Below are 13385 nucleotides of genomic sequence, written 5' to 3'. Positions count from 1 at the left end.
AACTGCTGAATAAAGAGCCAGGAACAGTTCCTGAGTCAGGTATGGCTCAAAACCAAACCAAACCAAACCAAACAAAACAAGCTAACTAAAAATGGAGGACCAGAGAAATAGCTCAATATGCCAGAGCCCAGGTTCAATCCTTGGCACTACCTAATCTAAGTAGCGCTACCAGGAAGAACCCCTGAGCAACAACTAGGAGTAGCTTCTGAGGACTGCCAGGTGTGGCCCACAGGCCAAAATAAAACAAAATTCAAAACAGAAATACCATCTGATACAGAAATATCATTCCTAATTATTAATCAACAAATATAAATCCATTAATTTAAGAAGACTAGCATAGCATAGCATAGCATAGCATATCACAAATGCCAAAACATGAAAACCACAAAACACCCATTCACGGATGACTGGGAAAGAAAATTGGGCTGTGTATATTTCATGGGATACTAGTTAGCTTAAAAAGGTCAATCTCTGAGGCCAGAGCAATAAATAGCACAACGGGTAGGGCATTTATCTTGATTGCAGCTGACCCAGATTCAATCCTCAGCATCCCATATGGTCCCCTGAGCACCACCAGGAATGACCCCTAAGCACAGAGCTAGAAGGAGTAACTCCTGAGCAGTGCCAGGTATGCCCTTTCCCCATAAAGCAAAATCAAAATAGGGCTTTGAGCCTAAGGTGTTCTGAAGTGTACGATTTTAAACATGCTTGTCCAGCCTGCCACTTATCCACCTGGAACCTCCTTTTCAGCTTCCATTGCTGCTCCACAAGTTTAATGAGAACTATGCCCGCTCCTACTGCTTCTCTGCCCACTATATTTACCACTTGCTTGTGAATGGATACAAATTCACTGAGGACACCTGGCACCACATACATTTTAAACAAGAGGTAAGTCAAAATACAGGGAGTTTTTTTTTCTTGAAACCAGGGTTTATATATATATATATATATATATATATATATATATATATATATATATATATATATATATATATATATATATATATAAAATGTCTGTCTGTGAAAAGAATGTAAATGATTATGGAACTGTGGGCCTGAAGTCTCAGACATTTTGTTTTGTTTTTTTAATTTAAAGAAAATGAATCACATAGTTGACATAATTGATCATAATGCATTTATTTCAAGATAAGGGAAAGCAAAGTTACTGAGAAAAATAGAAAGAAAGAGAAAGAAAAACAAAAATAAAATGGAAGAGAAGAAAAAAGAAAGAAGTGAAAACAAGTATATTTGAGGAAATTATTCTATCACCTATAAAGTCATTAGTACAATACCAGGAGGTTTAGTAAGCCCTCTTTTGTTTTAAGATGAGAGATTAAAAATACAATAATGCGGGGTCCTGCAAGCCCCCCGGAGGGGCCCGGCCAGCAGAAATCAGTCGGGAGGCTTACGGACGACCACACCTTTATTTAGCAGGGCTAGAAGTACAACCACACCTGTAAAAAATCTGAGAGAGGTTAGTAATAATGACCTTAGGCGATTAAACCGGTCTAAGGTGTCTTTATTGGGGTCCAGCATCTCTTATATAGAGGAGGAAAAAGGGGCAGGCAAAAGTTGGTGTCAATCATACATTTTGGCGCGAAAGCCATGAGACAAAGGCAGTAAATCATCCTCCAGAGGGGAGGGAGAGGCAGTGACAATTTTACAATCATTCCCAAGTCAGCAGCTTTCAAGAAATTGCCCTATGACCCTAAAGTAGGGTCTGTAGCTCACTATCCGGAACTCTTAGCAGTTTGTGATGGGGCAAGCTTTGTTGCATAGCCATTAACTCCGGAATGAAGTTAAAGGGAGTAGCTCATATCTGGGAATGGTATCGGGGTGTTTGCTTTCTCTCCGGGCTTCAAAGTGAATATTCCTGCAGCTGTAAATACCTTTCCTGTTAGCTCAAGGGCTCACAGCAAAGACTGCACGTAGGCAGCTTTTAGATGAAAAAAGCTGCATTAAGACAGAAGACAGAAAAATTGATCTCTGACGGGGAACTGTCTCCAACACAATAAAAAGTTGTGTATCTGCCAGTTGTTGTTTGCATAGGCACAGCAAAATCTGGGGAAAATAGAAAGGAAAAACCTTTTGCCTAAAAACAGGGAGACCTTACCCATGAAGTATTCTGGCATAAGACCAATTCTAGGAACCAGGCATACTAGCTTGTACAACTCCAAAGTCTTTCTCTGTGATCCCAGTAAAATCTTCACAATCACAGTTGTTGCTGTTATCAAGTCGTCAGGGTATCATATTGCCCACTCTGGAGTAAGTCGATGCCCGCAGCAGTAAGGTCTTCTCTGGTACAAGTCCGATCCCTGGTACTGGGGTAGAAAATCATGTTGTTTCCATAGAGGGAGTACAAGGTTCAGGGGTGAATGGTCAATGTCCAATCTTCTGTAGCCTAAGTCAAGTCACTATGACAAGTGTTCAGAGTGTAAGCCCCACAGCAATATAAAATTTATGTGTTCCTATCTCTGTTAGATAAGAACTTGTTTGTACATGTAATATTTCCCCCATTTTAATGTGCCTATGCAGAAAGGAACAATGCCACATAATACTACTGGTGCATCTGGGGGTAAAAATAACAAGCTAAACAATTCCTATAATCTGGTTCTAACATGAATTCAGAGCACTAGAGAAACTTATCTACTAGAATTCCCTACTTAGTAGAGCCCCCCCCCCAATGAGGGAAATTGCTGCTACATAAGAAGATAGACAGTAAGGGTCATAACTATTAAGGAAATACATCTAAAGAAATATTCAAAGGTGATATACATGTCCCATTTAAATCTTTTGAAATAGTCTAGCAGGGGGTGTAAAATCCAGAGCACAGCTTCAGCCTGTGATCTGGTCTTGTGGAGTCTAAAAAATGGCTCCCAGCAGTCACATATCAGGAAATGTCCTCAAGCTAGGGGCTTCTCAGAAACTGAATATGGTAGCAAGCAACAGTTCACAATGAAGGGAAGTGGGGGAAAAGGGGCCATCCAGAACAAATCAGCAGCAGCAGCAGTGGCAACTTCTTTAGCTGAGACTATCTTTTCACTTTGGGAGCTGGTTGGCAGCTGGCTGGGGTGGGAGAATATCCCACTTCCTGAGGAGTTGAGAACCGGGGGTAAAAAGGGTTAAATAGGGAGAAAATAGCAGATGAGGGGTGAATTAAGGGTTAGAAAATAATTTGTAAGATGGTAAGAAAAGGGGGAAGGTATGCAACATAGACAAACATTCTGTATATTAAAGACTGACATTGAGGTGGCCAGCACATACACTCATGCACACACATAGACAGACACTGAGGATTGATCCATGGGCTACAGTTGAAAAACTGACCCAGGTGAAATGGGACAGAACGCTTAAAAATATAAAGCCACTGGGGCCTTGCACGCGGCTGATCCAGGATGGACCTCCATTTGATCCCCGGCATCCCATATGGTCCCCGACACCAGGAGCAATTTCTGAGCACATAGCCAGGAGTAATCCCTGAGGAACACTGGGTGTGGCCAAAAATATATATAACTTATATAAAGCAGGCAAGTCAAATGGAAAGGTTTTCCACTTTCTAGGCCAATCATGATAGGTGAGGGTAAACTTTACTGAAGAAAGGTTTCATGAGTTAGATTATGTATAGAGCATTCTTAAAAACAAAAAACAATTATAATTTTTAAGTCTAGAAAACTAAGAGATATGATAGTGAGCACTGTAGGAGGAGTCTGCACCATGAAATACTGTCTACTCTTTTCTTGCCTGGATTGTTTCAAATGGAAGATCTAGTTTGATTATTATATTGTTTCCTTTATACTTGAGGATGTTTTCTTTCTCCCTTACTGATTTAAAGAGTCAATCTCTCTGTTTTGTCTTTGTTTTTTGTTTTTTTTTGGACTACACCTGGCGGTGCTCAGGGGTTACTCCTGGCTATCTGCTCAGAAATAGCTCCTGGCAGGCATGGGGGACCATATGGGATGCCGGGATTCGAACCGACCACCTTAGGTCCTGGATGGGCTGCTTGCAAGGCAAATACCGCTGTGCTAAATCTCCGGCCCCAAACTCTCTGTTTTTTGCCATTCAGATTACTAGATGTCTTGGTGTTGTTCTGTTATGGTCTATTTTGTTTGGCACTCTTTTTACCTCTTGGATTTGTGGAGAAACCTCTTTCCCAAGGGAGGGGCAGTTTTCTGCTATTATCCCCCTCACTACTTGGTCTTCCCCTTTCCCGTTTTCTTTCCCTTCTTGAATTCCTATAATTCAGATATTATTTCCCTTGTCCTTGCTCATTAAGTACCTTACATTTTCTTTCAGAGTTTGTCTCTCCTTTCTTTTTGACTTCTTTATTCCACCTGGCTTGTAATTTTTCTTCAAGTTCGTCTATGCGATTCTCCACTTGTGTAATTCTACTATTGTTAACATGCTTTTGAGTTGGTTGAATTGTTCATCGATAGATTTCTTAATTTTGCAGGCTACTGATTCCTTGATTTTATTGCTAAACCATTAAGTGTTGGTTTTAGTTCCTTATCCATAAGGTTCAGGCATTTGGGTGGACTTGGAGATTACCAGGATTTCTCTCCATATCGCCCAGAGTAGATGTCTTCTTTAGCCTCACCATTGATCTTTGCATTTAGTGGTTTGGAGTGGTGGAGTATCAGGGTGTTGAAAGATCCAATCTGCCAGGAAGTCTATGATATATATTGAAATGACTTCACATGGTCTGCGCAATTTGGGAAAAAGAGGACTGAAGGGAAGGAACCCAGAAGGAGACTGAGGGGAGGCTGGAGAGGAGGCCCCATTGGAGCTTGGTAGAGGGGATTAGGACTGGAATCTCTCTGTTCCTGACCAGAAACAGGCCTCACTGTCCCCAAGGAACAAAGATTCAGCAATTACCTCAGACATTTTTATCTCTAGAGGAGAGAGAAGTTATGTCATATTCATGGAGCTGCTTCTACTAAAGTGAAAAAATTAGGGACTAGAGTGATAATACAGAGATAGGGCTTTTGCCTTGCACGCAGCGACCTGGGATAGATCCTGGTTCGATTCCTGGCATCCCATAATGTCCCCCAAGCCTGCCAGGAGTAACCCTGAGCACCCTTCGGTGTGGCCCCAAAACAGAAACAACAACAACAACAACAAAAAAAATAGAAGCTCAGAACCAAGGAAACTGGCCTGTACCTCCTACTGTTCCTAACTCCAGGCACCATGAGAATCTGATTAGGATAGAGAAAAAATGCAGGACTTTTCATCCCCTGAAAAGAAGGTTTTTAAAAGAGGATATTACCTATTTGCTTTTGTTTTACATAGGGGCTAGAAGGAGAGGTTTAGGGTATGGGAATCAGGAGCTGGGGATCAAATCTAATCAGCTGTGTACAAGGCAAGCACCTGCCAGGAGTGATCCCTAAGCAAAGAATTGAACATTGCTCAATTTGGTGTGCCCCCCCACCAAAATAAAAGAAGAGGAAAGAAGAAAAGAAAATGGCCAGAATGATAGCACAGTATGTAGGGCATTTGCTTTGCACATGACCGATTCATGTTCAATACCCAGCTTCCCATATGATTCCCTGAACCTGCCAGAAGTAATTTCTGAGAACAAAGCCATGAGAAAGCTCTGAGTGCCACCAGGTGTGGCCAAAAAAAATAGGAAAACAAAGAAAAAAGAGAAAGGAAGGAAGGAAGGAAGGAAGGAAGGAAGGAAGGAAGGAAGGAAGGAAGGAAGGAAGGAAGGAAGGAAGGAAGGAAAGGCAAGGGATAGAGAAAGGAAATGGAGGAAAGTAGGAAGGAAGGAAAGGAAGGAAGGAAGGAATCAGTTTTGGGGCAAGAATGACAGCTCAGCAGTAGGAAGGACATTTACTTTGCATGTAGCCAACCAGGGTTCGATGTCCAACATCCCATATGGTCCCCGAGCCTGCCTGGCATGATTTTGAGCTCAGATCGTGAGCAGTTACCTGTGTGGCCCAAAAACAAAAACAAGCAAACATAAAAGGATGTCTCTAGTGATTGGCGTGAGGCCATGCATCTCCCATCAAATGTCCAGAACAACTACAAGGGCTCCCAGGGGTTCTCATTCACCCTCTGGATCAGAACCTCCAGTGGGTCTCAGACTCTGATTTGTTTGCTGGTTGTGGGAGGATTTTATTGTACAAGTCTCAAGTATGTCTGGAGTCAGTCTGTTCAGTATTATCCTTGGCAATAATTCTGTTAAACCAATCGATATCCTTCATTAGGCCTCTGACTCTATTTTCACCTAAATAGAATTGAGTCATCCTCAGAAAATAAGGATGTCTGGAGATGCACAAGGACTGTTGATGGCATGGACTTTCTAAGTTTTGCTTCTAATGAATCTAATTAGCAAGGAAGAACATTATGAGAATGGAGAATGAATTTCCATTGAGTAATAATTAAGATGATACCAAAGCCTAGGTTTCAAATTCCTTTTCTTTATCATTTTTTGGTTCATTTTGGTTTTGTTTTTGTGGGGGACACACTCAGCGATTGCTTATGGCTCTCATTACTCATAGTGGGCTTGGGACCATATGGGGGTCTCAGAGATCTAACCCTAGTCAGCTGTGTGCAAGGCCAATGCTCTATTGTGCTGTACTATCACTCTAGCCCCTCAAATTCCTTTACTTCTGTAGGTCCTGGGGTCAAAGAGATAGTACAGGCTAATAAGTGCTTCTCTGCATTCTGCTAACCCTGGTTTGAATCACTGGCTATCCATATGATCCCCCAAGCACTGCCAGGTCACTCCTGAACATAGAAACAAGAATAACTACTGAGCACTGCTGAATGGCCTCAAAAAATGAAATAATAAATAACAATAATAATTTTAAGGCAAGAGAAAACGCAAAGGGTTGAGTGAATGACTTGCAAGCAAAAGATTTGGGTTCAATCCCCAGTACTAAATGTTCTGCCAGGTACTGCCAGGGGTGATTTCTGAACATAAAAGCAAGAGTAATCTTCAAACACCAGTGAGTGTGGCCCTAAAATTAAAAACTAAAAAATGAATAAAGAATTTATAGAAGTCATTTTCTTGGGATGCGACATAAAGGTAAATCATATACTTTCATGTGCTACACCCTGGTTTGACCCAGCACCTCCAAATGTACTCCCAACACAATCTGAAAAGAAATAGTTGTATATAAAGCCAAGTCAGTTCTTAAATAGAGGGTATAAAAGAGACTTTAAAAGATTTGACACATCAGTATTTATATGGGTAGTATCTTTCCAATAAGTAAGATAAATCCAGAAAACATTACAAAAATGTAGGATATAAGAATAACTAATGTTGTAGCTTTAAATTTATGTGGAAAAAGAAAACTAGCACCTGAAAAAGTGAACAAGAAGACTCTATTCATAGCTTAGAATTTAAGTATAGCTTATATACAGTGGGAGGAGGGGATAAGACAGGATCCCCTCAAATTCTCATCTATACAGAGCAACACATCTCTATCAATTTTACTTAGAGAGAAGGGAAATTGAGCCACATTCTGGTAAGACTCCAGGTACCATTTGTGGTGCCTAGAACTGAAACTGTGTCTGGTGCTTGCAAGGAAAGCAACCAATATGTGATTTATTCAGCTCACCTCTATCACTGTTAGGCAAGATTAATAAAGTATGTGGAAATAGTACTAAGTGAACATTGTAAGTTAATACATGAAAAAGATTTCAAATACAGCAGCACAGTAATCACAAAACCACAACATTGTTGGTTGAATTTTTGGAAATCAGGTGTAGGCAACAGTTCCACACAATTGAATTGGGAGGTGGTTTGAAAGGCAGGGCTTTGGGGTCTTTTGGGGAGGGAGATGGTTACTGTGTTGATGGGTGTGCTATTGGAAATAGGAGCATGAGAAATCATTAACTCTATTATAAATCACAGGACCTCAATCAATAAAGATTGCTTTAAATTGGGGCCAGAGTGATAGCACAACAGTAGCGTTTGCCTTGCATGCAGCCAACCCAGGACCAGGTTCGATTTCCAGCATCCCAAAAGGTCCCCTGAGCTTGCCAGGAGTTATTTCTGAGCATAAAGTCAAGAGTAACCCCAAGCGCCACCGGATGTGACCCAAAAAACAAAAAAAAATGCTTTAAATAAAAATTAGGTCTAGGAACCAGAGAAATATGACACAATCCACTTGATCACTGACATCTCATATTGTCCCCTGGGCACCACCAGGAATGATCCCTGGACACAGAACATGAGAAAGCCTTGAACACAGGTCCCTCCTAAGACAGAACAAAGCAAGTGCATTTAGTTTATGAGAATAATCCTTAGGTTTTAAATATTAAAGGCATGAAAAACATTGAAATCAATAAAATAAAAATGTTTGAATTATCATGTATATCTAACCAAAAGAAAAAGGATATCTCTCTTTAATATATGGTCAAATAGTCTTTCGGATAAAGAATACTATTCAAAATAAGAGAGGATTATGGAATTAAAGAGATAGTACAGCAGATAGGGTGTTTGCCATGCATGCAGCCAACCCAACTTCCATCCATGGCCATCCAATATAGTCCCTGTAACTGCCAGGAGTAGTTCCTGAGAGCAGAACTAGGCATGACCAGTTGTGGTCCCAAAAGCAAACCAAAAAAATAGAGGATTATAACTTGCTAAAAATTAGTTCATTCTGAAGCCTCAACATTTGAAAAACTGCCTAAAAACATTTCGGCAAAAACATGTAGAAAGTGACAGGAATCCGTTTGACATTTGGACTGATCCTGCTCTTAGCAGTGGGTTCTGGGATGTCCAAAGCGATAGAACACTTGCAGGTAGGGCACTTGCCTTGGTTTGATCTTGGCATCCCATACTGTCCCCCTAGCCCACAGGAGTGATCCCTGAATGCAGGGCCTGGAGTGAGACCTGAGCACAGCTGGATGTGGTCCAAACCACCATCCCTCCAAAAAAATAAAAGAAAGAAATGGGTTATTCAGTCATTCTTCTCTTTCTCTTCAGCTACAGAACTTGGTGCCTAACAGTAGAAACACTTTCATAGCTTAGCTATGAGATGGTTGTGAGGACCAGTTCTTTTGGCTGTTTGCTCTGCAATGCCATGTACTTATGACCCCTCCAACTTTGAGCCTTTCCAGTCCCTGTGTGCAGGGTCTGGCCTTGTCTCTGCAGTGTCTGAAGTCTTTATTTTGTGGGTTTTTTTTTTGTGGGGGTCACACCCAGCAGTGCTCAGGGGTTACTCCTGGCTCCATGCTCAGAAATTGCTCCTGGCAGGCACAGGGGACCATATGGGACGCTGGGATTCAAACCGATGACCTTCTGCATGAAAGGCAAACACCTTACCTCCATGCTATTTCTTCGGCCCGTCTGAAGTCTTTTGACTTCCTCAACACAGTTTCTTGGGGGTGTTTCTGGAGGTGGCAGGGTATGTGCCCCAGGCCATGTGTAGTCAAGACTTTGAGAACTGAACCATCTCCTCTCCTCCACAGGTGGAGAACAGCAGCATAGCCTGGTCTCTAGGCTATATGCTCAACCTCACCAATCAAATTCCAGCCGAAAGTCCTCTGATCCACCTGCCCCTGCAGCCACAGGCTTTTTGGGGCATCCTCATCTTCTTTATAGTGATGGTCTTGATGAGTCTGTCGTTTCTCGTATACTTCTGTGCATCATCCAGGAATCGAAGGCACCCCCAGCATGCTTTTGACAATGGAGTGGATTCCGAATGACCCTGGCAGAAGCAGCTCCTGGAGCTTGAAGGCTGCCCAGACCAACCTGGTGGCACCTGCCAGGACAAGGGAACTATCAGGAAACAGAACTGAAGTCAAGGCCAGGTGCATCTTCGATACTGGTTTAGGCTGTAGCACCATTTAGAAAGATCTTCCAAAGTAGCAAAGACTTGTTGCTCCTCCTAAGAACCCACCAACAGTTTACTTATCTACAGGGTAGCAGTGGAGGGACAGGCCTTTCTAGCAAAATCAAGCTCTTTATATCAAGTGCCCCAGAAGAAAAATAAGTTGAAGGTCCAATAGTGTAATGTTAAGGAATTGACCCCAATTGGTCTTTTTCTTCGTTTTGTATTCCTGCCCAATAAGTATTTGGCCGTATCACATGTCTCATTTTATGGCTTCCTCCCAGTAGACCTTAACTAAAACGACCCTTTCCCATAAACACAGCGCCTTCTCGGATTGGTAGACTATAGTATCTGGAGGCACAGACTTACCCCCCAACGACTGTGGCAACAGTCAGGCTTCACCAGAATCAGAAGGCTGATTCTAAAGGAAAGAGATACATGAAAAGTCTCCTGGACAAAGCTAGGACATTCCCAAAATGGGATTCCTACCCGGGCTCTCACATGAGATTGCAATCTATGTGTGTCTCCTCATGCTCTCTCCCCTCCACACTGCTGTGTCCTCTGAGCATTCTTGTACCCCTGGAGGGGGAGTAGGAGGCTGGCACACTTCCATCTACCTATCATTTTAGACCCTTGCTTAGGACAGTCATCTTGACACTATTATCAAGTGAGTCTCCCAGCCTCCCTTCCTCCAGACAGATTCAATTTACCACAGAGCACCTTTTCTGGGATTTGCTGACCAGTTATTTTGCTGGATGCAAAATAGCTAGAGTTCTTGACTCTCGGGACAGAGAGGACAGCTGCAGAGACATAGCTGCAGAGACAATCATTTTAACTACAGAGTTGAACAGGGAAAAAAAACTCTAGCAACTCCCGTGACTACAATCTACAATACCATCTTAGATTGTTGTTTGTTAGTTGCAAAAGAAAGAGTTTCATTTTTACTGACTATGTATTTTGTTCATGTGTCAGTGGTGTTCTAAGGAGCCAAGGTGATGTTTATAGAGGAAGTTTTAGAAATTAAGAAAATTTTCTTCTAAAGAAAATGCATCTTCTCTCTTCTCTCTCTCTCCTCTTCTCTTCTCTCTCTCTCTCTTTCTCTCTCTCTCTCTCTCTCTCTCTCTCACACACACACACACACACACACACACACACACACACACATTTCTAGTCCAGGACTTGCTTTTTGGAGTAGTCATATGGATCAGTGACTGACAGTGCCTGCTTTTCTAGTGGGTGGCCAGGAGTTCAACACCCAGAACCTCTGCTGTCTGGAACCACCAGAGTATGCAATAGCCAAGCATACAGCACCAGAACTAAATTGTGTGGCCCCAGCAAGCACCACAACTAAATAGATGTGTGAACACTTAGGCTAGCTGCTGGTGAGCATCTGTGAGCCAAAGCGACTGCCATCGATACTGCAGTCAGAAGGTGCATGAAGGCTGAAAATAAGGATGACCTTCCTCTCAGTCCCATTCCTGTGAACACACATGGTCTGCAACCCGCTACAAGCTCCATGGCCAAGAGTGCAAGAGCCGCAACCAAAATGGATATGACCTGGTCATCACCACAATAGCGGCAAAAAGGGAAAGGAAAAAGGGTTTTATAATTTTTTAAGTGTTTAACTTTGATGAACCTTTAGGTGTTTCAAATAACTGTCCAACATTAATCTGATTTTCAAAGGCACTGTGTGACCACAGCCAACCTTTGGGATGTTGGTTCTCATCCGGAATGAATGCTCCCATCTCAAGCTGTCCCTTCGCTGATCTGTTCTGACATTGTCCTCCTTATCTAGGTTATATATTCTTCTTCCCCCATCCAACTAATACTCATTTCTCAAGTCCAATTCTAGTACCGTTTCTTGCACAAAGCTTCTCTCTCTCTCTCTCTCTCTCTCTCTCTCTCTCTCTCTCTCTCTCTCTCTCTCTCTCTCTCTCTCTCTCTCTCTCACACACACACACACACACACACACACACACACACTTTTCTGCTATCTAGGACTTGCTTTTTGGACTAGTCATATAAATGCTCCTATTTTTGTTTGTTATTTATCTTTGTGGATGTAGAAGGAAAACTACTAAAAATCTACCAACAGTAGACTACTTAAAGCCAAAGATTTGCTCATTCCACAGACATCTAATAAATACTCACTATGGACCTAAAACTTTGCCAGGTGTGCTCTTGGTTTTGGATGCCATTATAAATGTAGTAAAACACTCAACCTATTTGCAGATTGATCTTGTTTCCTGAAATGACTGAGACTGTAAAATAAATTATAGAGATATCAGGTAAAAATATCATTTAAAATGAACTGGCACAGAATGATCGAATCTCTCAGTCTATATTGTGTTAACTGGGTTCCATCCTATTCAGGATATGCTTCCTACTTGTCAGTTGGAAGCACCTCTGGATGGAAGCATCTTTTGGATTGGTGCCTTAGACCACCTGTTCTCCACCCCAGGATGTGATCTGCACTTCCTAATAAAGAGGCAAACACCAATTGTGCTTTCTGTTTTCCATGACTGAGCTATCTGCTTCTTAGGAGTGGAAAGCTTGCATGTGGAAGTTTCTAACCATGTTTTATCCCCTTATCCATGTGTGGATTATTTTCTGTGTCAGTGTTTGCTTCCAGACCTGTGTCTCTCCAATGCCCTGGGATTGGGGCATGAGGCTTCTGCTACAGGCAGAAACAGAGGGGTTGGAATAACAAATGCTGAAAGGCAACAGCCACTAAAACTTGAGATCAAGTCTTCAATAGGAAGCTTGGGGGCAGGGAGAGGAATAAGATAGAGAGGGAACACACACAAAAAAAAGTGGTGGAAGGATGTGGTCACAAGTAGGGTAGTGGTGCTAGAAGAGGTAAAGTGTTATGCATGAAACACTATCAGTAACAGTATTAAAAAATCACAGTGCCAGGAGGCTGAAGATAGTACAGAGGGTAGGGTACATGTTTTAAATACAGCTGAACCAGGTTCAATTCCCAGCATCCCAGATGGTCTCCCAAACCCCCCAAAAGTGATCCCCGAGGGCAGAGGCAGAGGAGTAAGTCTTGAACATAACTGATTGTGACCCAAACCCAAACATATATAATAAGTTAATAAATAACAGTGCATAAAAGAAAAAAATTAAGTGGCTGTCTTAAAGGCAGGCTGGAATGTGGGAGGAAAACTGGAGGCATTGGTGGATGAAGAGGATACTGATGAAGGGATTGGTTTTGGAACACCAAATGCCTGAAATTCAATTATGAGTGACTTTGTGAATCACAATGCCTGCACTTATAAAAAAAAATAGCATTCAAGATGCCAAGGAGCTAGCTCAGTGTTGAGAGGTACATACATGCATAGGTTGTGAAGTTCAATCCCCTGCATCACATGGATCACATGGTCCTCCCCATCCAGCCTACCACATGTGGCTCTGAGGATCTCCTCACTGGAGCGACCCTCGAACCCCCCCACAATGCTGGGCTCAAGCAACATTACATTGCTACAACCAGAATAACCCACCCATAAAGTAGAAGAATGGTGGTATACAGTGACTAGAAAATACTATACACCATAAAAGCACAACAAAAGCATGCTCAGTATGGATGGATCTTACAGA

The 13385-nt window shown here is 42.1% G+C and overlaps 1 protein-coding gene across 1 annotated transcript in view; it reads left to right on the top strand.

The window, feature by feature from the left end:
* The window catches only part of ENTPD3 (ectonucleoside triphosphate diphosphohydrolase 3), a 49467-nt gene extending 38882 nt beyond the window's left edge, over positions 1-10585 (top strand). Inside the window, exons 9-10 of the mRNA XM_049766406.1 lie at positions 751-888; positions 9424-10585. Of these exons, the coding sequence (XP_049622363.1) occupies positions 751-888; positions 9424-9660 (375 nt within the window). The 3' untranslated portion in view covers positions 9661-10585. The remainder of the gene's footprint in view (positions 1-750; positions 889-9423) is intronic.
* Positions 10586-13385: the final 2800 nt, after the last annotated feature.

The sequence above is a fragment of the Suncus etruscus genome, chromosome 20 (genome assembly GCF_024139225.1).
Source record: "Suncus etruscus isolate mSunEtr1 chromosome 20, mSunEtr1.pri.cur, whole genome shotgun sequence".
NCBI classification, from domain to species: Eukaryota; Metazoa; Chordata; class Mammalia; order Eulipotyphla; family Soricidae; genus Suncus; species Suncus etruscus.
The sequence above is the reverse complement of the archived record's forward strand: the minus strand, read 5'-3'. Positions and strand labels throughout refer to the sequence as shown.